The sequence below is a fragment of the Oncorhynchus mykiss genome, chromosome 9, assembly GCF_057628025.1.
Source record: "Oncorhynchus mykiss isolate SJ-2025 chromosome 9, ASM5762802v1, whole genome shotgun sequence".
NCBI lineage: Eukaryota > Metazoa > Chordata > Actinopteri > Salmoniformes > Salmonidae > Oncorhynchus > Oncorhynchus mykiss.
Genome location: NC_143030.1, coordinates 69026160 through 69053205, shown reverse-complemented (window position 1 = coordinate 69053205; position 27046 = coordinate 69026160). Strand labels below are relative to the sequence as shown.

Here is a 27046-nt window from a genome sequence, read left to right as displayed (position 1 = left end):
CATTTGACGCATCTTAAAACTTGCATTTCTGCATTTACAGTGGCCGAATTTCTATTGAAACATTTCATATTTTTCACACCCCTTCGTTCATTATGCACTTGATTTGCACACTTAGTTTTACGCCGCCTTGAGGCTTGCCTGTGATATCTTTTGGCACTAAAGTCCAGTGACTCGGATCCTGATTGCTCAGCCCAAACATGTATGTCGCCCCCTCTACTGGCACGGGTCAATCATTGCAATATTTGCGGTTCAAAAACACAAAAAACATAACAATTGCTTTACACAGGTGCGGGGTGGTGGGGTGGGGGGTGTATGTGGAATTAACACATGAACTGCAAGGAATTCAATGGAGCTTTTTGGGCTATCATTCGCGGGATTGGGCTGCATCTTATTTCCACCTAAACACATTTTCCTTTGGGTGAGTTTTAATGGAACTATCAATGTTGGAAACTATTATTTATTGTTTTAAAAATATTTTCTTGAATTAAGGTCTTTAATTAACTGCTTTCCGACACCCTGTTCTAATAGAGAGCACTTTGATCTTCATGTCAAATGCACCCTCCTCCCATCACTGGCAAGGGGTTTCCAACGCGCATGTTTGTGCGTGTGTGATGTCGTCTACACTTTGATTTAATCGTAAACGTATTTACATATTTTAGTTATTAAGGGTTAGCGTTCTGTGGATTACGCGGTACCATTTTTGCAAGCTACCTTTATCGAAAGAGATCTAGATTTCAGTCCCGGTCGCTGTCCGGGACTGATTATAGCACATCGCGTTGAATTGATGATGCTCCGTTCGTGGTGCTGAAATCCTTTACGCTTTCGCTCTCTTTCCTTTCCTCTCTGTCCCTCCCTCCCTCCATCTCTCCTCTATCCCTCCCTTGGTTCTATCTCATACGCACAAACCCCTCTGTCATGGCGTCTTCCAACAATGTTACCCCTACCAACTGTAGCTGGTGGCCCATCTCAGCCTTGGATGAAGACGGTGAAATGACAGACGGAGAGAAAAGCGAGGAGCCAGCTATCGAGACAAAACCTAATTTCTCTAAAGACAAGCTTGTTTTGTATCACTGGACGCAGTCTTTCATCTCTCAAAAGGTAACAACACAGACATAATGAAAACGAAATGGGGGTGTCTCTCTCTTACATGTCATATCTGCTATAGGAGCTAAATGTGTTATTCGAAAATAATGATTTGAAATATAATGTTATAGGTCTGTGTTAGAAATGATTTAATTCTGGCAATATTTCCAATATGAGACGTTATGAAACGTCTGCAGCATGTGTGGACATTTTCCTTGACATTGGTTTATACGAGATAGATAGGCTATAGCTGGATAGGTGATCAATATTATATAACAATGGATGATTCAGCGAAGAAGATGGTGTCTAATTCTAACAAGACGTTGTTTTGACAGTTGTCCCCTCATCGATGAGAAATCAGTCTACACCGCATATGTGGTCCGACGTGACAAATCTAAATAATTTATGTAAAATGAGGTATCTCCGTGAAAAACAAAAGATAGGCAACATTTCAACCCTCCCTGTGGCTTTCTCTCAGTGCAGCGCTTGTAAGTTATTCTGAAATATATTAATAGACTTGGCAATTTTTATTCAAATAGGATGTAGAACCCCACATGAGTCTTTGTGAAACAGAGATCTTTCCCTTCAGATGTGTAGAGCATGATCTTATTCATGTTGTCTGCAGACCACCATAGCTCAATGCCTTAACATCTCGGCGTTTTGAGTTAGTGCCACTTATACCCGTACAGCCGTGGGGCGTCTGTGAGAAATGTTGCATTATAACAGAGCTTCAATCTCCTTTCATTATTATCAACAGCTTTCCAGATTACGAATTTAAGAAACAGGCGGATGACAAAGTCTGAGATTATTGCCTCATCTAACATTTTCTGTGAAAAAATAATGTCCATCTCATTTTGATCTTATTCTATCCTCTTTGCATGTGCTTTCAATGTACAGTATATGTAATAGATAGGCCTACAGTATGTTTCGATACTCAGGCATAATGCTTACATTTCAAGCCCTGAAGGACATGTAAATTGGCAATGAAAGGTGTAGACCGAATCTATATTATGCATTTTGAATGTAGAGACAGAATTCTTTACCTTTCCCTACATTGACACCTAGCACCAATATGACATGATACAGTGGGGCAAAAAAGTATTTAGTCAGCCACCAATTGTGCAAGTTCTCCCACTTAAAAAGATGAGAGAGGCCTGTAATTTTCATCATAGGTACACTTCAACTATGACAGACAAAATTAGAAAAAATCCAGAAAATCACATTGTAGGATTTTTTATGAATTTATTTGCAAATTATGGTGGAAAATAAGTATTTGGTCACCTACAAACAAGCAAGATTTCTGTCTCTCACAGACCTGTAACTTCTTCTTTAAGAGGCTCCTCTGTCCTCCACTCGTTACCTGTATTAATGGCACATGTTAGAACTTGTTATCAGTATAAAAGACACCTGTCCACAACCTCAAACAGTCACACTCCAAACTCCACTATGGCCAAGACCAAAGAGCTGTCAAAGGACACCAGAAACAAAATTGTAGACCTGCACCAGGCTGGGAAGACTGAATCTGCAATAGGTAAGCAGCTTGGTTTGAAGAAATCAACTGTGGGAGCAATTGTTAGGAAATGGAAGACATACAAGACCACTGATAATCTCCCTCGACCTGGGGCTCCACACAAGATCTCACCCCGTGGGGTCAAAATGATCACAAGAACGGTGAGCAAAAATCCCAGAACCACACGGGGGGACCTAGTGAATGACCTGCAGAAAGCAGGGACCAAAGTAACAAAGCCTACCATCAGCAAGGTCATTGAAGATGAAACGTGGCTGGGTCTTTCAGCATGACAATGATCCCAAACACACCGCCCGGGCAACGAAGGAGTGGCTTCGTAAGAAGCATTTCAAGGTCCTGCAGTGGCCTAGCCAGTCTCCAGATCTCAACCCCATAGACAATCTTTGGAGGGAGTTGAAAGTCCGTGTTGCCCAGCAACAGCCCAAAACATCACTGCTCTAGAGGAGATCTGCATGGAGGAATGGGCCAAAATACCAGCAACAGTGTGTGAATACCAAAGGGTATACAACAAAGTATTGAGATAAACTTTTGTTATTGACCAAATACTTATTTTCCACCACAATTTGCAAATTAGATTATTAAAAATCCTACAATGTGATTTTCTGGATTTTTTTTCTCATTTTGTCTGTCATAGTTGAAGTGTACCTATGATGAACATTACAGGCCACTCTCGTATTTTTAAGTGGGAGAACTTGCACAATTGGTGGCTGACTAAATACTTTTTTGCCCCACTGTATGTATGGTAAGTTACTAATCATTGTGAAATATCATGCGATGCAGACAACATGGGCCAGTGTTGCTCTGCACCTGATTAGACATCCACTCTCACAGCTGTTTGTATTGTGCTCAGCTAGCTTTGCTCCACTCCCCATGTGGCAAAGATGTGTGATTTAGTCTGTCTTCCAGACCCTCTCTGGAAGCTACTGCTGATCTGTGCCTGTTGTCACTCAACAGTACTAGTAAAACATGAGGCTCATTGTCGTGGTTCCACTCAATACAGGATTTAGAGATGCTGCATTCCTTTAGGTTAAACAGTGCGACTGTCATTAAGCAAAGTCTACCCTGTCTTCTCATTGAGGTTGGTTTAATGATAGTTATGGGGCATTCATGTTGAGATAATGAACAAGGAATGTTAGGATACCCTGGTTCCTCTGTCCTCTCAGCAGCTGTAAATGTGGCCTGTACACAGGCAAATAGAGTATATTTTAGACTTACACTCTTAGAAAAAGGGTTCCAAAAGGGTTCTTCGGCTGTTCCCATAGGAGAACCCTTTTTGGTTCCAGGTAGAACCATTTTTAGTTCCAGGGAAAAACCCTTTCCACAGATGGTTCTAAATGTCTGCCGTGCTAGAGCTGTCCCGGTCAACTGTAAGTGCTGTTATTGTGAAGTGGAAACGTCTAAGCGCAACAACAGCTCAGCCGCAAAGTGGTAGGCCACACAAGATCACAGAATGGGAATTTTTACATAGTGCTTAAACATCGTCTGTCCTTGGTTGCAACACTCACTACGAGTTCCAAACTGCATCTGGAAGCAACGTCAGCACATTAACTGTTCGTCGGGAGCTTTATGAAATAGGTTTCCATGGCCGAGCAGCCGCACACAAGCCTAAGATCACCATGCAAATGCCAAATAAAATCACTTTATTTATATAGCCCTTCTTACATCAGCTGATATATCAAAGTGCTATACAGAAACCCAGCCTAAAACCCCAAACAGCAAGCAATGCAGGTGTAGAAGCACGGGGGCTAGGAAAAACTCCCTAGAAAGGCCAAAACGTAGGAAGAAATCTAGAGAGGAACCAGGCTATGAGGGGTGGCCAGTCCTCTTCTGGCTGTGCTGGGTGGCGATTATAACAGAACATGGCCAAGATGTTCAAATGTTCATAAATGACCAGCATGGTCAAATAATAATAATCACAGTAGTTGTCCAGTGTGCAACAAGTCAGCACCTCAGGAGTAAATGTCAGTTGGCTTTTCAAAGCCGATCATTGAGAGTATCTCTACCGCTCCTGCTGTCTCTAGAGAGTTGAAAACAGCAGGTCTGGGACAGGTAGCACGTCCGGTGAACAGGTCAGTGTTCCATAGCCGCAGGCAGAATAGTTGAAACTGGGGCAGCAGCATGGCCAGGTGGACTGGGGACATCAAGGAGTCATCATGCCAGGTAGTCCTGAGGCATGGTCCTAGGGCTCAGGTCCTCCGAGAGAGAGAAAGAAAGAAAGAAAGAAAGAGAGAAAGAGAGAATTAGAGAGAGCATACTTAAGTTCACACAGGACACCGGATAAGACAGGAGAAATACTCCAGATAAAACAGACTGACCCTAGCCCCCCGACACATAAACTACTGCAGCATAAATACTGCAGCATAAATACAAAATACTGCAGCATAAATCCTGGAGGCTGAGACAGGAGGGGTCAGGAGACACTGTGGCCCCATCCGATGATACCCCCGGACGGGGCCAAACAGGCAGGATATAACCCCACCCACTTTGCCAAAGCACAGCCCCCACACCACTAGAGGGATATCTTCAACCACCAACTTACCATCCTGAGACAAGGCCGAGTATAGCCCACAAAAATCTCTGTCACGCACAACCCAAGGGAGGGCGCCAACCCAAACAGGAAGACCACGTCAGTGACTCAACCCACTCAAGTGACGCACCCCTCCTAGGGACGGCATGGAAGAGCACCAGTAAGCCAGTGACTCAGCCCCTGTAATAGGGTTAGAGGCAGAGAATCCCAGTGGAGAGAGGGGAACCGGCCAGGCAGAGACAGCAAGGGCGGTTTGTTGCTCCAGAGCCTTTCTGTTCACCTTCACACTCCTGGGCCAGACTACACTCAATCATATGACCTACTGCAGAGATGAGTCTTCAGTAAAGACTTAAAGGTTGAGATTGAGTCTGCGTCTCTCACATGGGTAGGCAGACCATTCCATAAAAATGGAGCTCTATAGGAGAAAGCCCTGCCTCCAGCTGTTTGCTTAGAAATTCTAGGGACAATTAGGAGGCCTGCGTCTTGTGACCATAGCGTACGTCTAGGTATGTACGACAGGACCAAATCGGAAAGATAGGTAGGAGCAAGCCCATGTAATGCTTTGTAGGTTAGCAGTAAAAACTTGAAATCAGCCCTTGCCTTAATAGGAAGCCAGTGTAGGGAGGCTAGCACTGGAGTAATATGATCATTTTTTTGTTTGTTCTAGTCAGGATTCTAGCAGCCATATTTAGCACTAACTGAAGTTTATTTAGTGCTTTATCCGGGTTGCCGGAAAGTAGAGCATTGCAGTAGTTTAACCTAGAAGTAACAAAAGCATGGATACATTTTTCTGCATCATTTTTGGACAGAAAGTTTCTGATTTTTGCAATGCTATGTAGATGGAAAAAGGCTGTCCTTGAAACAGTCTTGATATGTTCGTCAAAAGAGAGATCAGGGTCCAGAGTAACGCCGAGGTCCTTCACAGTTTTATTTGAGACGACTGTACAACTATCAAGATTAATTGTCAGATTCAACAGAATATCTCTTTGTTTCTTGGGACCTAGAACAAGCTCACTAAAAGTGTTTTGTCCGAGTTTACAAGTATAAAGTTTGCAGCCATCCACTTCCTTATGTCTGAAACACAGGCTTCTAGCGAGGGCAATTTTGGGGCTTCACCATGTTTCATTGAAATGTAGAGCTGTGTGTCATCCGCATAGCAGTGAAAGTTAACATTATGTTTTCGAATGACATCCTCAAGAGGTAAAATATATAGTGAAAACAATAGTGGTCCTAAAACGGAACCTTGAGGAACACCGAAATGTACAGTTGATTTGTCAGAGGACAAACCATTCACAGAGCCAAACTGATATCTTTCCGACAGATAAGATCTAAACCAGGCCAGAACTTGTCCGTGTAGACCAATTTGGGTTTCCAATTTCTCCAAAAGAATGTGGTGATCGATGGTATCAAAAGCAGCACTAAGGTCTAGGAGCAGGAGGACAGATGCAGAGCCTCGGTCTGACGCCATTAAAAGGTAATTTACCACCTTCACAAGTGCAGTCTCAGTGCTATGATGGGGTCTAAAACAAGACTGAAGCATTTCGTATACATTGTTTGTCTTCAGGAAGGCAGTGAGTTGCTGAGCAACAGCTTTTTCACTTATTTTTGAGAGGAATGGAAGATTCGATATAGGCCAAAAGTTTTTTATATTTTCTTGGTCAAGGTTTGGCTTTTTCAAGAGAGGCTTTATTACTGCCAGTTTTAGTGAGTTTGGTACACACCTGGTGGATAGAGAGCCGTTTATTATGTTCAACATAGGAGGGCCAAGCACAGGAAGCAGCTCTTTAGTTGGTTTAGTTGGAATAGGGTCCAGTATGCAGCTTGAAGGTTTAGAGGCCATGATTATTTTCATCATTGTGTCAAGAGATATAGTACTAAAACACTTGAGTGTGTCCCTTGATCCTGGCAGAGTTGTGCAGACTCAGGACAACTGAGCTTTGGAGGAATATGCAGATTTAAAGAGGGGTCCATCATTTGCTTTCTAATGATCATGATCTTTTCCTCAAAGGAGTTCATTAATTTATTACTGCTGAAGTGAAAGCCATCCTCTCTTGGGGAATGCTGCTTCAAGCGTTGGCTGGAGTGGTTTAAAGCTCACTACCATTGGACTCTGGAGCAGTGTAAATGCTTTCTCTGGAGTGATGAATCACACTTCACCATCTGGCTGTCCAACGGTCGAATCTGGGTTTGGCGGATGCCAGGAGAACGCTAGTGCCAACTGTAAAGTTTTGTGGAGGAGGAATAATGATCTGGGGCTGTTTTTCATGGTTCAAGCTAGGCCCCTATAGTTCCAGTGAAGGGAAATCTTAACGCTACAGCATATAATGACATTCCAGACAATTCTGTGCTTCCAACTTTGTGGCAACAGTTTGGGGAAGGCCCTTTCCTATTTCAGCATGACAATGTCCCCTTGCAGAAAGTGAGGTACATACAGAAATGTTTTTTTGAGATCTGTGTGGAAGAACTTGACTGGCCTGCACAGAGCCCTGATCTCAACCCCATCAAACACTTTTGGGATGAATTGGAATGCCAACTGCAAGCCAGGCCTAATCGCCCAACATCTGTGCCCTCCCAAAGATTGGAAAGCAGCTGCGGTCATCCCCCTCTTCAAAGGGGGGGACACTCTTGACCCAAACTGCTACAGACCTATATCTATCCTACCATGCCTTTCTAAGGTCTTCGAAATCCAAGTCAACAAACAGATTACCGACCATTTCGAATCTCACCATACCTTCTCTGCTATGCAATCTGGTTTCAGAGCTGGTCATGGGTGCACCTCAGCCACGCTCAAGGTCCTAAACGATATCTTAACCACCATCGATAAGAAACATTACTGTGCAGCCGTATTCATTGATCTGGCCAAGGCTTTCGACTCTGTCTATCACCACATCCTCATCGGCAGACTCGACAGCCTTGGTTTCTCAAATGATTGCCTCGCCTGGTTCACCAACTACTTCTCTGATAGAGTTCAGTGTGTCAAATCGGAGGGTCTGCTGTCCGGACCTCTGCCAGTCTCTATGGGGTGCCACAGGGTTCAATTCTTGGACCGACTCTCTTCTCTGTATACATCAATGAGGTCGCTCTTGCTGCTGGTGAGTCTCTGATCCACCTCTACGCAGACGACACCATTCTGTATACTTCTGGCCCTTCTTTGGACACTGTGTTAACAACCCTCCAGGCAAGCTTCAATGCCATACAACTCTCCTTCCGTGGCCTCCAATTGCTCTTAAATATAAGTAAAACTAAATGCATGCTCTTCAACCGATCGCTACCTGCACCTGCCCGCCTGTCCAACATCACTACTCTGGACGGCTCTGACTTAGAATACGTGGACAACTACAAATACTTAGGTGTCTGGTTAGACTGTAAACTCTCCTTCCAGACCCATATCAAACATCTCCAATCCAAAGTTAAATCTAGAATTGGCTTCCTATTTCGCAACAAAGCATCCTTCACTCATGCTGCCAATAATACCCTTGTAAAACTGACCATCCTACCAATCCTTGACTTTGGCGATGTTATTTACAAAATAGCCTCCAATACCCTACGCAACAAATTGGATGCAGTCTATCCCAGTGCAATCCGTTTTGTCACCAAAGCCCCATATACTACCCACCATTGCAACCTGTACGCTCTCGTTGGCTGGCCCTCGCTTCATACTCGTCGCCAAACCCACTGGCTCCATGTCATCTACAAGACCCTGCTAGGTAAAGTCCCCCCTTATCTCAGCTCGCTGGTCACCATAGCATCTCCCACCTGTAGCACACGCTCCAGCAGGTATATCTCTCTAGTCACCCCCAAAACCAATTCTTTCTTTGGCCGCCTCTCCTTCCAGTTCTCTGCTGCCAATGACTGGAACGAACTACAAAAATCTCTGAAACTGGAAACACTTATCTCCCTCACTAGCTTTAAGCACCAACTGTCAGAGCAGCTCACAGATTACTGCACCTGTACATAGCCCACCTATAATTTAGCCCAAACAACTACCTCTTTCCCTACTGTATTTAATTAATTAATTTATTTTGCTCCTTTGCACACCATTATTTTTATTTCTACTTTGCACATTCTTCCATTGCAAATCTACCATTCCAGTGTTTTACTTGCTATATTGTATTTACTTTGCCACCATGGCCTTTTTTGCCTTTACCTCCCGTATCTCACCTCATTTGCTCACATCGTATATAGACTTGTTTATACTGTATTATTGACTGTATGTTTGTTTTACTCCATGTGTAACTCTGTGTCGTTGAATGTGTCGAACTGCTTTGCTTTATCTTGGCCAGGTCGCAATTGTAAATGAGAACTTGTTCTCAACTTGCCTACCTGGTTAAATAAAGGTGAAATAAATAAATACATAAAATAAAATACCTCACTAATGCTCTTGTGGCTGAACAGAAGCAAGTCCCTGCAGCAATGTTCCAACATCTAGTGGAAAGCCTTCCCAGAAGATTGGAGGCTGTTAAAACAGTAATGGGGGAGGGACCAACTCCATATTAATGCCAATGATTTTGTAATGAGATGTTCGATGAGCAGGTGTCCACATAGTTTTTGTCATGTAGTGTATGTCCCTGCACAATTCACATGATCCATATGGATTTTGTCCAAGATGCTGCAAATATAGCTGAGACAGACAGAAAATGGCTGTGTCATTGCACTACTCTGTATAAACCTGTTTTTCTTGCTGTCTTTGGAAATGCATCAAGATATCTAAACTACTTCAGAATAGTTCTCTCATACAGTAGTTCCTTTGATCACTGATCCATCTGTCATACAGTAAATGATGGATTGTGCACACAAGAGGAATGACTGTAGCGGGAGTTTGATAACTTAATGTAACCACATATTTGGAAGCCATTGAAGATCAATACTCCACTGTCTGTCATTCTAAACTGCTGCAGCAGGTTGAAGATTTACACTTTCGTCATGATAGTAGAACTCAGAGCTTGTAGGTCTCTACTGCTAGATCTATACAGTAGTCAACACTCAGTTGTCAGTCAGCAACTCAGATGACAGTGAGTCCAACTCGGGTGTCAGTGAGTCCAACTCAGGTGTCAGTGAGTCTAACTCAGATATCAGAAGTTCTCTGAGTAAGATATCTCTATAACTATCTGTTGCTCTGGTGGTTCCAGCTCAGATGTCAGAGGTTGTCAGTGGATCCATGTCAGTTTATGATGATGAGTTAATGTTAGGGTGTCATTAATTGTCTGGTTAGCAATTAGATTGATACAATTGCTGCAACCAGAGATGATGTCATTGATTAAGAGATAAATATGATTGAGAAATATTTGTCATTGTTGAATCACTTGGTCTGGTTGATTGTATCCCCTAATCCTTCTCTACAGTCATCTACTCCAGTCACTGTTAAAGTTGAGGTTTCATGCTAATACATACGTAATCAGTGATGGGAATTGTTGCAGTATTTAAAAAAAAAAAATCATTATACAGTAAATTGAGCGAGCTACAAGGTTCTGTACTGTCTTGCGCACCAGACTTCATCCCTCTGTGCTCAATAGCAAGGTTTTCCTGTACTAGAAAGGTGTGGTAACAATTCCTATTCTAACTGTTTACTCAGTCGGTGCACTCCCACTTTGTGATGTTTTGTTAAAAGTTTACAACAAAAGTCCAACGTTTCTCACTCCATGGCCCCCTCACCTCCATAGTGTGATCTACCGTACACAGTGCTTGACTTGGACTGAAATAGATGAGTGCCGGGACTGTTTATACTTAGGTGCAGGAGCTCCACAATACTTTTGAGCTAATATTCTATGAGAGGAACAGGAACTCAAACTGTAGAAAATTTGAGGTGCCGGTACTCAGCTCCGGTGAGCTCCTGCCCAAGTCAAGTGCTGACTGTACATTCATTCATCTTATTTCTACAAATGACCCTCCATGCATCTCCATGGAACTTGGCATGGCTTTAAATAGACACTGTAAATGGATATTGCCTGCCTCACAGAAGCCATTTTTGTTTCATATTGAGCTCAACAAAACATTATTTTGCCTGGGGATAGGAAAACAAAAGATGTAGGGCCTATGTCTGGCAATGGTGCATGAGTGTTACTTCTTCTAAGGCCTTTTAACGGCCTGTTTTATGCCTGTACTTGTGTAGGTAGAGCAGGGTTCCCTGCTCTAAGGTGTGCAGTTGGTTAGAAATAGAGATATCATTGTTTTCTTTTTTAATTGTTCTTCAACAAAACATTGTAGACTACAAGTAGCAGCAATAAGCCAAATTGCAAAAAGCAAATTACAATTTGCTTTTGAATATTAACCTTTGTAGACCTGAATGAGTTTCTCTATCAGAGTAACTTGCCAAGCACATTTATGTGTTATAAAATTGTAATAACATAGACCATTAGAGTACTGATTGTACTAAAACACAAAAACACGTACAAACAAGAGTAAAGCTATGAGACGATGAGGTAACTTGTCTCTCTGTTCCCCGTGTTTCTCTGTGTTAATCTTCCTCTAGGTGCGTCTGGTGATCAATGAGAAGGGTCTGCTGTGTGACGAGAGGGATGTGAGTCTCCCTATAGCCGAGCACAATGAGCCCTGGTTTATGAGGCTCAACCTGGGGGAGGAGGTACCTGTTTTCATCCACGGAGATACCATCGTCTCAGACTACAACCAAATCATACAGTACCTAGAGGCTAACTTTGGGGGAGGTATTGCCTTTTAGACTACTTGATTTCTTTCCATTATGATAGTGACTGCAGTGTGATCTGATGTGAGTGACTGCACATGCTCTTTTTAAGGTTCATTTAGGAGAGGTATTGCCTTTCAGACTACTCATCTTTTTTCATCCATGATGTTACAGTAGTGACTGAACAGCATACAGTATACAATCAGATAATAGAGTATACACTCTTGTAAAAAAAAGGTGCTATCTACAACCTAAAAGGGTTCTTTGGCTGTCCTCATAGGAGAACCCTTTGAATAATCATTTTTGGTTCCAGGTAGAACCCTTTTGGTTCCAGGTAGAGCTCTTCTGGGTTCCATGTAGAACCCTGGCCAAGTCTACTTTGGGGGAGGTATTACTTTTCAGACTACTCATATCTTTATTAGTGACTGTAAACAGTATCTACCAGGTTATTGACTACTTAGAGACTGAATTTGGGAGAGGTATTGCTTTTGACATTACTATTGATCTATTTTCATAGTATTTTTATGTATTTTTAAGTTTGCTTATTACAACCAGATTATTGAGTAAATAGAGACTAACTTTGGGAGGGGGTATTGCTTTTCAGACTACTCATCACTTCCGGTGTCCTTGATGTTTAGTGAATGACTGCATAGTAAAACAGCATACCGTCTGCACGGTTACTTTGGGAGAAGTATTGTTTTTTAGACTAACTTGATCTCTTTTGTTGATGATGTTAGTCAGTGATGGACACCATAGGAAACAGTATGCACATTTTAAGAATACTGATCTCTATCAACCATTTTTTTTCCTATCAATCATCATATTAGGTGCAGTTAGAAACATGTCAGAGATACATCTAACTGGCCAATTATATGGTTCATTGCAGCTCAAGGATAAATGATCTTCCATGAAGTTAGTGACTGGCTGACGGCTGCATAGCAAAGATTATGAATATTTTAAGGTTTCTATTGAGCCTAAGGTTGCTATTTTAAGGTTTATAAACATTGGTAAGATGTTGCTGTTTTTCATCAGGGAAGTGTAATTCAAGTATGTATGTTGTTTGTCCTATCATGGTCCTATGGGTCATTTTAGGTGCTGATGATTGTGGGTCGTTATGTAACGTCCTGAAAGAATGACCCCAGGAAAGCTAGAGGGGATATTGAACATGGCCTATGGATGAAGGACGACTTCTCAGTTCAGATGGAGATACTTCATGCTCACCCCCCCATGACAGAGAAGCTTGGTGCTATAGCTGCCAACTACTGTACACTGATTTCAGATTTCAGAGGCAACGGATAGGCTATGGTTCAATGGTTGCTCAATATCCTAACCCAGCTCTTGTCATTAATGTCCGTTTGCTAATTTGAAGCCCATTGACTTTAAACAAATGTAGCTATTTTGATGACATCTACATTATTTTCAGTTGATATTTTTAATGTACGAATTTAATAACAGATTTGTGTTCAGCAGGGCACAGTGTAGCAAAGCGTTTAGCATTTGCTTATTTGACAAGTTCACACTGTGGTATACCTCCCCGTTTCACTTTGTTGGAAAACGCTTTCTGCCTAAAGAACATGACTCAGACCTCATGCTCATTCTAAAGAGGATGTTGTGTCATTCAGCTGCTTGATTTACAGATATTTTCTCAACTCTGTGTAATTTCTAATGCACCCTGCCAAAGGGGAAGGAACTGGCCTAGGAAGTGCAGATGGTGCAGCAGAGAAAATCCTATTAGAGTAGTGGACAGAATCTCCTGCCAAGGCAACTCAAGTTACCCTATGGTGTAGTGGACCCAGGTGAAATCCTACCTCCAGCAAGGTGTAATCCACTGCCCAATCGCATAGTCTTTTATGACAGCTTAGAGCCCTAAGCTCTCCATATTCTCTCCTTATGCTTTCTCAGGGAGAATCTTGTTTTGGTATTTTGTCAGCTGTAGCCCATTTGCTTGATACATTCTTAGAAAAAAAGGTGCTATCTAGAACCTAAAAGGGTTATTTGGTTGTCCCCATTGGAGAACCCTTTGAATAACCCTTTTTGGCTCCAGGTAGAACCCTTTTTGGGATCCATGTAGAAACCTTTCCACAGAGGGTTCTACATGGAACCTGAAAGAGTTATATCTGGAACCAAAAAGGGTTCTCCTATGGGGACAGCTGAAGAACCCTTTGGAACACCTTTTTTCTAAGAGTTTAAATGTGACTGAGCAGTAACACAGTCAGAAATCATTGGGTTCTCTCCTGTGTGACATTTCATTGTGCACCATCATCATGTCGGTCCAGTAGTATTGTGTGCCCAAGCCAAGGCCATGCCCCCTGTTTGTCCTAAGAACTGATTTAAGGAGCCTGCTCTGATATTCACACCCCTGTGCTGCTTAGCGCTGCAGCAGAGAGCACCAGCAGATTTCCAGAGCCAGGGCACGTACAGCCACACCCATGCCCAGGTCAGCATGTTAGTGATTGACTGATTAGTCAGTAGTCTGGCCTTCTGCCAGGTGCAGCTCCGGGCATCGGCTCCACCCTAGAGCCATGCAACCGGAGAATCAGCACATACTGGAATATCCCTGGGCCTTTCCTGTGTCCCCACTCCCAATCATCAGTCATCATCAGTAAGCCTTCTCCAACCCATAGCCTACCTTTATGGTGTCCTAATTTAAAGTAAAAACACAGAGCTATTTGTTAATATGGTGGAATGTTTGCTTATATGTCTGTCTATTGGCCTATAGATCCCATTCTCAGAAACAGTTTTGTAGCTGAGTGTACACAGGAAAATACCCCTAATGCACCATTGTTATCCATTGTGATATGTTAAGTGGACTGTTGCACATAAAGTAAAGGCTGAAGTTGGTATACTGTATCTTTATGTTACAGACCTAATATGTTAGAATGCTGTACGCTCCTATATGTGTAATTATGTCACAGTGCTGTGCACACCTCTGTCTGTTTGAACCTGGTGTCCTTGTAGAAACGGTGGCCCAGCTGATTCCCGATGCTGGTTCTCCTGTCCACGAGTGTGTGCAGCAGTACCGTAAGCTGCTGGACGGCCTGCCCATGGATGCTTACACACACGGATGTATCCTGCACCCAGAGCTCACCACAGACTCCATGATCCCAAAGTACGCCACTGCTGAAATACGTAGTAAGTCAAGTCAGAACTCTGTGTTTCACAGTGGGAACACCCCATTCACAATTCATGATAAATATTGCTGTAGAATATGGAGGACATGAAAACACACATGTAAATAACATTCAATATAATATTGCATATCATTATTTCATATAAATTTGATTGATAGTATCTGCAATTTTCCATTAATAATGCACTATTCAGCATTCTCACAACATTTTCCTATTAACAGGTTGTGTTTCAACCAAATCATGCTGTCCAATTTGACCTTGTTTAAAATTAAAATACTTATCACAGCAAAGATCATTGGAGCAAAGTCATTAATTCCCTGTAGGAGATATTAGGTAATTGAGTCTGCAGGCATTGCATTGCTCCTTCAATGACGTGTTTGTGTAAATCAAGAAAAGGTCTGGTCCGGCATAAACCCTGCAGTGGAATCAATTAACCAGAGATCCCCCTGCCCAGTGTGATGTCTGTTAAATCATGTTGATGCTTTATTTGTTGTTTATTTGTTTGAGGAAGTTCACCGATGATGTTAATATTTTAATCAGTCATTCATGTGTTTTCATGAACAACACTTTATTGATTTATCTCTCACATTTTATAACTGAAATTGGTTGTAGCTGGGAAATTAAGATTTAGCAGGAAAACAGAATAGTCAATGGGGTCTCTGCACATTTGTAAATTGTGTATTTCTAACACATTATATTCTTGTGTGTAGGAAAGTATACACTAGTTATAATTTGTTGTTACTGAACATCCACTCTCTGTTTTGGTACTGCTTTAGACCACAGAAGGGTTTCAAATGACTATTTCCTCTGATAGTCACTGACTATTGTCTCTTAACTCAGAGCAGTATTTCATCCAGGAGTCATTAATGTCTCTATCTCTCTGTCCTCAGGACACTTAGCCAACGCTGCGTCTGAGCTGATGAAGCTGGACCACGAGGAACCCACGCTGACAGAGCCATATCTTTCCAAGCAGAAGAAGCTCATGGTGAGACTGATAGCATGGCACCACACTGCACGAGAAGGGTTAGGGTTAGCATGGCACCACACTGCACGAGAAGGGTTAGGGTTAGCATGGCACCACACTGCACGAGAAGGGTTAGGGTTAGCATGGCACCACACTGCACGAGAAGGGTTAGGGTTAGCATGGCACCACACCGCACGAGAAGGGTTAGGGTTAGCATGGCACCACACTGCACGAGAAGGGTTAGGGTTAGCATGGCACCACACCGCACGAGAAGGGTTAGGGTTAGCATGGCACCACACCGCACGAGAAGCGTAAAAAGGGCGAATCAATGATTGATATAATGCAATAGCAACAATAGACTTTTACAGTCACCCTATTTACCATTTATGTGTGTGCATGTGTTTCTGTATGTTAGAGGCATATTAGGATTTCATTAAATGAAATGGCCTCACAAGATTGTTAAGATGACCTGATAATGGTCTGACTCATATTGTCACATACTGTACACAAACATCAAGCAATATGAGTTAGAGTAAGTTATTACGAAGAAGAGCAATTCCAACGTGGTTGTTATTTACAATGTTTGAGTGTGATGTAGGATAGATATTTCAAAATGACCCTAATTGCTTGCGTCAGGGTCTGTGCTAGTTCTGTATGGACCCATGATGAATCAACATGGATAGCTGTCATTGCCAGGGCCAATCTGCTGGTTTCCTTTTAACGGGTTGGATCAGCCCTTTAGACAGTACCTATATTTTCCATTGTTATTAGTTACACTGTTACAAATAGGTTTCTTTTACTCTGTTATTGTATTTCGAGGAGACATAGATGCTTGCTTACCCCAGATGAAGACATGCCATAGCTCTCTGTTGTTCAAGACAGCTAGTAGGTGCTCTGTTCTGAGACCAGTCTCTTGGCAGATGTTGTCCACCAATGTTTTCTGTGGCCTTCACCTATGAGCAGATAGCGACAATACGAGACTGCATAGACAGACATATTGATGGGTTGTACACATGAGACATGGGCTTGTTCTTGTGCTCACAGGCAAAAATATTGGACCACGATAATGTGACCTACCTAAAGAAGATCCTTGGAGAGTTGGCCATGGTACTAGATCAGGTAGAGGCCGAGTTGGAAAAGAGGAAAATCGAGTATGAAGGTGAGTGCAGATTATTACTGGTGTTTATGTCCTTCAGTTCAGACATTACATTATCAAACATGGTCGTGTCCGAATACCTATATTACCGCACGACACACCTAAACTGCACATTCATTTCAACCATTTGGTCTAGTAGAATTCACTCCTCTTTTCCGACAACAGCTGATAATCAGATAAATTGACGAGCTGTACCAAAATGAACGAATGGCGAGAGTCAACGCAATCATGCATTAGATGACGCATTCGGCTTACTATTTTTAGTTTTTCCGCATACTATTTAGTATGGGTATTTGGACATGGCGACTGTTTCATCTTGCTAGCCTGATCCCAGATCTGTTTGTCCCGTCTTATATGACCATAGAAGTTGCAGTTGGCAAGATAGCACAAACAGATGTGGAACCATGCTACTTTGTCCCACTCTGCTACAGTAGCATGTTTTATTTTGGCAGGTCAAAAGTGTGAGTTGTGGCTATGTGGACCTGAATTTACATTAGCTGATGTCTGCCTGGGAGCCTTGTTGCACAGGCTTAAGTTCTTGGGACTCTCAAAGAAATACTGGGAGGACGGCAGCCGACCCAACCTCCAGTCCTTTTTCGAGCGGGTGCAAAAACGCTACGCTTTCCGAAAAGTTCTGGGCGACATCCACACAACCCTTCTGTCAGCAGTTCTACCCAATGCATTCCGAATGGTAAAAAAGAAGCCGCCATCTTTCTTCGGGGCCTCTTTCCTCATGGGCTCTCTGGGAGGGATGGGGTACTTTGCCTATTGGTTTCTAAAAAAGAAATATGTGTAGTGAACACCCCCCCTCCATGTCTTAAATGTCTGTGTATTTGTGTGATGTTTCAATTTTTCTGTAATGTTTTACAACAGGAGGAAAATATGAATCTATATAGGGAACACTGTTACTTACCTAGGTGAACAAAGATTAGAACATTCCATACACAAAGGAATTGTTAACAGCACATTTTTCTGGTATTCCAATGCCTTCATCTATTTAATTTCTGGCTCCCTTCTTCAGGTTTCTATCAACCTACAGTATTACTTTCTAATTAGCTCATTTTGGAGGCATGCATTATCCAGTTATTTTTATTAACGGAACAAACTTATTTGTTTTTAATGATCATTAGGGTCATATTCCCTACACACGAGAGACAATGTTTTGACATTGCATCGCCATATCCAAAGTGGGGCTCATCCACACCCTGCATGTCACTATAGTTTTATTAAGTTGTTTTTCATCACAGTTTTGGCGTTCACCTATTGCCCTTCATGCCTCTGTTGGCCATTGGTTTATTTTATTAAATCCTTCTGATACTTCCTGTGCTGCCAGAAACTGCCAGATGAGAAGATAGGATAGTGAGACGTCCAGTCGGTCCCAATTCGCTTCCTTTCCTTTTCCCCCTTTGACCATAATTGTTGTTTGCAGATTTGTAAGTTTCACCACTGTTTATACCAATCCAGACCCTCCAGTTATGCAAACATTGAAGGATCTGGCCAAAGGAAAGGGGTAAGGAGTGAATTGGGACTGTATACAGACACTCTCAGCCATATAAAGGCACTCCCTTTAAAGCACTATGAGAGTATATGCACTCCATCAATTCATTCATTAATAAAATGTGATTGTCATTTCTCACACCACAGTCTTGAGCTGATCATGAAGTGCTCTCTGACTTTAAAGTCAGAGAGGATGGGTCTGATAGAGAAATACTTTAAGTGTCAATTGAGCCGTCCAAAATATTGAGCGAGGAATCACTCAGCGGCTTTTGACTATGAACTTATACATGGTTCATTTAAATAGTCACATGTTGGTATAGCTGACATGTTGGTTTGATCCCAGCAACATTGAGCAGCACCAGTTTTAGTTCAATAATCCAAGCTTTTTTTTCTCCATAACTTGTATGACTAGCCATTTAAACTAAACTGGTACACTACAAACCTCTTAGAAAACTGTGACGTGTTACAAAATTCTGGGAACTTTCACCATATTCCCTGGTTTTTCCAGAAATCCTAGTTGGAGGATTCCAGATTTCCTGCTTATTCTCTCCAAGATTCCCAGAATTAGGAGAGCATAAGCAGGAAATCCAGAATACTCCAACTAGGATTCCTGGAAAACCAGGGAGTCGATTGAACGTTCCCAGAATTTTGCAACCCAAATCCTCTGGAGTCTAACTGACCTATACAATGTTCCCCTCTGCTCAGAAGTGCTAGCATGTACACAGCTGAATGTCAAAAGGGTTATAATTGTATAACTACAAGGATTTATTTCAATTTAAATAAGGTCTGGGTAAAAAAAATAAAACATACAGTAACTTGACACTCAATGCATAACAAGACAACATACAAGACAGTAAGATCCAGTTCTGGTTTGCCACTGAAATAGCTCTTTCTCAATAGTCTTTCCTCATGTCCTCCCCCCGTCCTCCTTTTCAAAATGGGAGAGGGAAGTGAGGTGACAGGAGAGCATTAAAGTAGAAGACAAGAGAAACCTTGGATCTTCAGTTCCATCTCATTGTGAAGTCATGGGCAGCAGACTTCGACAAAGGACATGTTTCTTCCTTGTAGGAAAAGGAAAAGGCAAGATTTTTGAGTGAACAGAGTAACCGTGCGTATGCTTGTTAACAGACTGCATGGCTGAAAAACGATGGCCAATGTTTCATTAACAATGTGTCAGCTGTGTGGGGTCCCTATGTTTAAGTACTAAATGGCACCCTATTCCCTATGTAGTGCACTACTTTTGACGAGGGGCCATAAGGCTCTGATCAAAAGTAGTGCACTATGTTGGGAATAGGGTGTAATTTTGGATTCACGTAAAGGTTTCACTTTGAATACTTGTCAAGACACACCTGGATCCGGTTTCTGAACACAAATTAAAGCTAGCCCTGGACTAAATAGCATGCTCAACGGAGAATCTCCATTGACATAACTTTTTAGTCCAGGGACAGGCTTAATGTTTGTCTGGGAAACCAGCCCTACATGTTCATCTGAAAACAGCAATTTGAGAAGTCACAGTTCATCTCATCACATTGGGTGTTTGTTGGTGAGAAGAAAACATTCACAACTGAATAACTGTCTGGTGTTTTCTTCATGTTGAGCTTTGGAGATCTATGTAATGGAAAGAACATGAGACACCAGTAGTTCCCTGTCTAACAACAATAACATAAAAGGGCACAGGTTTGAAAATCTGAAGTTTGAGATGTTTTTGTTGTTGCTGGAAGTAAGCAAGTTAACACATTTTACATTTAGCCTAGTACTCAACTAATACACTGGCTTTCATTATTAGCCATACAGTAGTTCAAATCAAGTGTGTCTACAATCCACTTCATTTGGTGGGTTTTTTCCTGGGACTTTCACTGATACATAAACTAACACTGTCTGGGTGTAATGTCAGAGACCAATTGAGAAATTACATTTCCATAACTAGCCTATCATTGTCAGTGTTTTTCTAGGTTTCATTATAACAAATCACCATTGTTACCAATAATTCACTGCCTCTTAAAACGGAGTTCCTGCAAATGATGTATTTATTTCATATGGCTCACATAACTCTCAAGCCAAGGAATTCAACATGTTGAGTAATCCTAGGTGTTATTTGTGGCCAATATATTTCACAATAGTATTTTTTATATTTCTAAATATGCATTTATTTAGTGTTTTTGATGATGTCTGTTCATAAGCCTTAATTTATTCAATTGTCATCAAGGAAAAATAAATTCTGAAAATGAAAAACATAACTTGCAGTTTACAGAATTGTTATTTCAACATGATTGAATGTAATGCATTTTCTCTTATTTTGTACTATATGGCTTTTCACAATGCCAAGCAAAACAGACAATTCTCCTGGTTATGAAGTGTTATAATGCACTGTCAGGCAACCTACTAAAAATACCTTTTATTTTACTTGCACATCATGCTGAATATTCCCTTGGTAGTGCTGAGAATAAACAGATAGGCCTACAGCTAGTAGTAGCCATAATATGAATAGAACCTTTTGGTTCTGGAAATAATTGCATGTTGTCCTTAATGATTTGTAAAAAAATAAAAAACATTTAGGATATAATTTTGTCTGGCTATGTAAACCTTATGACTAAAACACAATGTTGATTGAGAGCTGCTGGACATTCAAGACATTTGGCATTTACATTTTAGTCATTTAGCATCTTATCCAGAGCGACTTACAGTTAGTACATTCATCTTAAGATAGCTAGGTGGCACAACCACATAAGAACAGATCTAATTTCTATTTGGAGGGTTGTGTTACAAAAAAATGAGTTGGCAAAGCACAAAAACATTAAAAATACCTTAAACTATTTAATTGTAAACATTCTCAAGTGTTCCCCACTACATTTGCCACTAAAATTGATTACTTGATATATTTCTCTCCAATATACATTTCCATACAAATAAAATAATGAGAATTGAAACAAACTGAAAATGAACTAACACTAAAATGACTCTCCAACCCTACATACACATACTGCAAAGGCTTTCACAACAACATTGGCTTTTAAAAGATGAAGTATACAAAACAAATAGCACGACCCCCAGAGTTGTGGTGAATTCATTTATTTTTACGTTGGGGTGCACACCTTTATCTTAAAAAAAAGTCAGTTTACTGCTTAAATTGAAATGAAATTGACCCCAACCCTGGGGACGACTAGCTAGTGGATAGGCCTAGGCATCAACGCCATGCACTGCACTGATCTCAGATGAGATCAGTGTCATTTTAAGAACACCAGATGCCTACAGCCACACAGGGAGTCGAGACCCGCGTGTGCAAACCAACCCTGGCCCCCTGTCCAATGACCTTTCTGAAGGACAGAAAAAAAACTTTAAATAGCAACAGTCAACTTGGAACGTGAGAAGAATGTCAATGTTTTTAACGTGAGTGTTTTGAAGGTGGCAGTCAAACATGTTACAGAGCCAATACATTAGGAGAGTAGGAGGTCTAGCCTAGTGCTAAGTAGTGCTGGTTTTAAGCTAGTTGTCTCTGCTCTTTTGGCTGATATGGGATACCAGGAGAGAAGGACATTGAATACCATATCCGATATGTGACAAACCATGGCACAATCCCCAAAACTGTCCCGAGAAGCTTCTCAGGGAAAGAATGAAAGTACACCGAGGTACACACAAACATCCATATCCAGGTGATTACTATCCAATTAAGGGAAACATATAACAAATCCAAAACAGTATTCCTGTTCTTCTTCACCAGGTGCACCATAGGTGCCATTTCTTCGGCAATGATGAGTGCAGAGTACGACAGAATGAACGAGTGTCCTGAGATGGCAAAGCCGTCCCATTGACCCCCAGCATTCCTGCATGAGGTGATGTCATCATGAGGGACTTGATCCATGGCTTCAGATTCAGGAACGTGACAGGTACCTGTGGCATTGTTGATGTAGGAAAAAAACTTGGTGATGGTGTACCAAATGGCTGTGGCCACCACCAATGAGCTCAGTCGCCGGAGGGCAAAGGTCAAGTTCTTGTATGACGTGAAGAGGATGAACGGGGTCAACAGCAGCAAAGACCAGCCCCAGGAAACTTTGACAAAATACCTGGAAGAGATACAGGAAGTGGTCATTTAGGTAGCACTGTCACACACAGTTGAGAACCAGACTGCAGGTGTTGGTAAATACATAACTGCAGGCAAACTCTCTCGCTGACTGACGTGTGTCTAACGTGAGCCTAGAAGAAGAATTTGGTAAGGGGTTGTTGTAGCTAGCCATCTTAGCCCCATGTCACTCCTTCTTGACAATTTAAAGATGGTGCAATGGGCTGACGCACCATAGGGGGCACACTGCCTGCCCTCCTGGACATCTACAGCACCCAGTGTCACTGGAAGGCCAAGAAGATCAAGGACCTCAGCTACCCGAGCCACAACCTGTTCACCCTGCTACAACCGAGAGACTGATAAAGAGGTTCCATCCCCAGGCCATTAAACTGACCCTGCCATTTAACTAACCATGACCACATTCGCATAGAAATGTGAGTTATAGATCTGTCATTCTAATTGAATGCAAGTCTAAGAAGCAGTAGATCTGTTCTGTGTGCTATTTCTATGCCTTTTCTTTCTTTCTAAGTTGAGTTTTTCCCCCCCCATCTTTTAGTTTTGTACACACCAGCTTAAAAAAACTGAAAATATTTGTTTTTGTTGTTGATGGGAAATATATAAAAATATATTTAGATGGTACAATGACTCTACTGCTTGTTTTCTCACATTAACTGAAATTAGGCAAACTATATTAAGTGCCATAATGGTATTTTAGCGATCCATGGTAGATGTCCTTCCAAATAAATATGCCCCCCCCACCACCACCCATCCAGCTGATTTGCGCTGCTGAACAGTACTTGTACTTGAGATGCGTTTATGAATGAGAAAGTGAACTTGCCATTTCCAAAAAATTTTAGAGGGGATGCCCTGCTTTGCGATGCATTGCTCTAGGACACCAACAGCCAGCCAGGGTGTCCATTTAAGCCTAATTCAACTGACACATTTGGCGATGTTCAACTTCAATTCACTTGGCACTATGTATTGTAGCTTAGCCATACTCATTGATATTCAATTAGAGATTAGGCTATACTTTTGGTGAATTTACAAGGCATTTCAAGCCAAGACATTGAAAGACACAGATTATCAATATCCCTTGCTGGCTCACCTGCTCTTTTTCTTTGCTATGAAAGATGCGAGTGTGTTCAGTCACAGAGTTTCTAAATCCAGAGGCGCAACATCGCAAGACTTCTGGGAATGCTTGCGAAACACACCAGGCAGAGGTTTGGGGTTTGAGAAGTCCATGAAAGAAGTAAAAAGTGTGCCTTAGTTGTACATTTTGAAATCTAAAGGCACAACCTAGATTCGGGCCAATGTCTTAAGTAGTTGAACATGTTATTACTCCAAACTTGTGAAGGCGACAAACTGACATTTTTTATATTGAAGGAGTGCCTTTGATTTGACGGCCTATATATGCAGAGTTTGGCGTGAGACGACTGCTAGACCCGGTGACTGTTTCCTTTTCTATTGGAGACGCAGTTTTATCCTATCTTCATACTGTACTGTGTATGGTTCAGTCTATTGCATGTAGAATATTTCAGCCCTACTTTAGTGAACTTGAGAGACAGTGCAAGTCAAGAAATTGCGAGAGCCTACAGCACTGTGACAGCCTATACATATTTTGATTACCGCAGTTCTGACTGTAGGCCTGCTGGCCGACCTGCCTACCAATGCCATCACTCTCCCTTCTCTTTGTTGTTAAAGATGCAAGAGATTGCATTCTCTGAAGTAGCCTATAGCAACTACTCAGTATCCTCTGTTGCAAAAATACTGAATCTTAGTAGTCGATTCCGCTACTTGAGTCGACAGGCAAGGGGTTGAGGAATCTATTATTTTGTAGTCGACAATCTCTCAACCAGTGCCATAAGGTGAACTTTGATACCGTCCAGTGATAAGCAGTGCCCATTTTGTCAAAGCCAGGGGCTCAACATATTCCCAGCGCGCCTCTCCAGTGCAAAGTAAAGTGGACAATATAAGAATGGACAATCACAACTGTTGTCCAAGAATTTCACCCCATTGCCATGATCAGTGGTTCAAGTTTGTATCTGACAAGCTGATCATAGCAAAAACAAAATACTTTGCATTTCCCACTGTGTAAACACATTGCAAAATAGGCTCACAATAACTCCCGATGAAGTTGGGTAGCATGAAAAAAGTATTGGTGTACGCATGTATTGGTTTTTGGTCTAGTCCGGACCAAATCATAGATGTTTATGTTTGGTTCAGATTATGTCCGTTCTGGACCAGCCTTGATTTGGACCAAACATAGACAATTACGTCTTTTCTACTTTCATTCAGAACCAACATCTGGGAAATACGTATTTTCCACTTTCATTCAGAACCGAAAATTAACCTGATTTTAACATCCCGAACTTAAACGTATGTAAAAATGTTTATTTTCACTTGTCACTCATTACTTAAATTAAACGTCTGCACCTATCCACTGTACAATATTTGACAAAAAAACAAAACATTTTCATCATGGCTGTGCTCGAAAGGGTTTGGCACTTCGTAAGCTACCTTAGGTGTTAGCTAACCTACAGCCTCACTGATTATCGAGCTGTCATTGTGGCTAGCTAGTTTGCTAATGGGTAACCGCTACTTACATATTGACAACATTTCTTCTGTTGCTGAAATATGTCTCCGGAACGAGCTGTGTCCAATTTACAAAGGATCCCACTATTGAAATAGCAAAAAAAATCTGAGCCAATATAACACGGTTAAAAGGTTTACTCCAAAGTGCAGCAAAGTTGTCCACGATGACATCCACGGCTGCCATGCTGAAATGCGGACACTTGGAACAAGAATGATCTGGGGATTGGTAGGTATATCAGCCCTCTCTAGCCAATGAACTCTTTGAATGTTGCATTTTGGTGTTACGACAGGATGTATTCTTCTCTGGTAAATTCCACGCGGTTCTGACGAGGTGGAATAGAGCAGTGTTGGAAAAAGTAAACAATTGTCATACTGAAGTAAAAGTAAAGATACTCTAATAGAAAATGACTTAGGTAAAAGTGAAAGTCACCCAGTAAAATATTACTTGAGTAAAAGTTTGATTTTAAATATACTTAAGTATCAAAAGTAAATGTATTTGCTAAAATATACTTAAGTATCAAAAGTAAAAGAAGAAATCATTTAAAATTCCTTATATTAAGCAAACCAGATGGCACAATTTATAGTTTAAAAAAATAAAATAATTAGGGATAGCCAGGGGCACACTCCAACACTCAGACACAATTTACAAACAAAGCATTTGTGTTTACAGAGGCAGTAGTGATGACCAGGGATGTTCGCTTGATAAGTGCGTGAATTTCACCATTTTCCCATCCTCCTAAGCATAAAAAATGCTATGAGTACTTTTGGGTGTCAGGGAAAATGTGTGGAGTATGGAATGTAGTGAACAGTGAAGTGAAGTGAACAGTCTATGACTTGGGTAATGGGAGTCTGACAATTTGTTGGGCCTTCCTCTGACACCGCCTAGTATATAGGTCCTCAATGGCAGGAAGCTTGGCCCCAGTGATGTGCTGGGCCGTACGCACTACCCTCTGTAGAGCCTTCTGGTTGGATGCCGAGCAGTTGCCATACCAGGCGGCGATGCAACCGGTCAGGATGCTCTCAATTGTGCAGATGTAGAACTTTTTGGGGATCTGGGGACCCATGCCAAATCTTTTCAGTCTCCTAAGGGTGAAAAGGCGTTGTCGTGCCCTCTTCACAACTGTCTTAGTGTGTTTGGACCATAATAGATTGTTGGTGATGTGGACGCCAAAAAACGTGAAACTCTTAACCCGCTCCACTACACTACTTTGTTGAAGCACCTTTGGCAGTGATTACAGCCTCAAGTCTTCTTGGGTATAACGCTGAAAGCTTGGCACACCTATATTTGGGGAGTTTCTATGAGGTTGGATGGGGAGCGTCGCTTCACAGCTATTTTCAGGTCTCTCCAGTGATATTCGATCGGGTTCAAGTCCGGGCTCTGGCTGGGCAACTCAACAACATTCAGACTTGTCCCGAAGCCACTCCTGCGTTGCCTCGGCTGTGTGCTTAGGGTCATTGTTTTGTTGGAAGGTGAACCTTCACCCCAGTCTGAGGTCCTGAGCCCTCTGGAGCAGATTTTCATTAAGGATATCTCTGTACTTTGCTCCGTTCATCTTTCCCCCAATCCTGAATAGTCTACCAGTCCCTGCCACTCAAAAACATCCCCAAAGCATGATGCTGTCACCACCATGCTTCACCGTAGGGATGGTGCCAGGATTCCTCCAGACGTGACCCTTGGCATTCAGGCCAAAGCGTTCACTCTTGGTTTCATCAGACCAGAGAATCTTGTTTGTCATGGTCTGAGTCTTTTAGGTGCCTTTTGGAAAACTCCAAGCGGGCTGTCATGTGCCTTTTACTGAGGAGGCCTGATTGGTGGAGTGCTGCAGAGATGGTTGTCCTTCTGGAAGGTTCTCCCATCTCCACAGAGTAGC

The 27046-nt window shown here is 41.9% G+C and overlaps 2 protein-coding genes across 2 annotated transcripts; one reads left to right on the top strand and one right to left on the bottom strand.

Annotated features, from left to right (window-relative positions):
- Positions 1 to 564: 564 nt before the first annotated feature.
- LOC110532637 (ganglioside-induced differentiation-associated protein 1-like 1) lies at positions 565 to 20763 on the top strand. The gene is made up of 6 exons (XM_021616709.3): positions 565 to 1098; positions 11608 to 11800; positions 14737 to 14910; positions 15800 to 15894; positions 16918 to 17032; positions 17482 to 20763. Exons 1-6 carry the CDS (start codon positions 916 to 918, stop codon positions 17823 to 17825), a joined length of 1104 nt encoding a protein of 367 aa, XP_021472384.1. The 5' UTR covers positions 565 to 915; the 3' UTR covers positions 17826 to 20763.
- On the bottom strand, positions 19271 to 25428 carry LOC110532638 (acyl-coenzyme A diphosphatase FITM2). Its single transcript, XM_021616712.3, has 2 exons — positions 25187 to 25428; positions 19271 to 22587 (listed from the first exon to the last, which is right to left on the bottom strand). The coding sequence occupies exons 1-2, from the start codon at positions 25357 to 25359 to the stop codon at positions 22005 to 22007; spliced, it is 756 nt and encodes a 251-aa protein (XP_021472387.2). The 5' UTR covers positions 25360 to 25428; the 3' UTR covers positions 19271 to 22004.
- Between the last annotated feature and the right edge of the window lie 1618 nt (positions 25429 to 27046).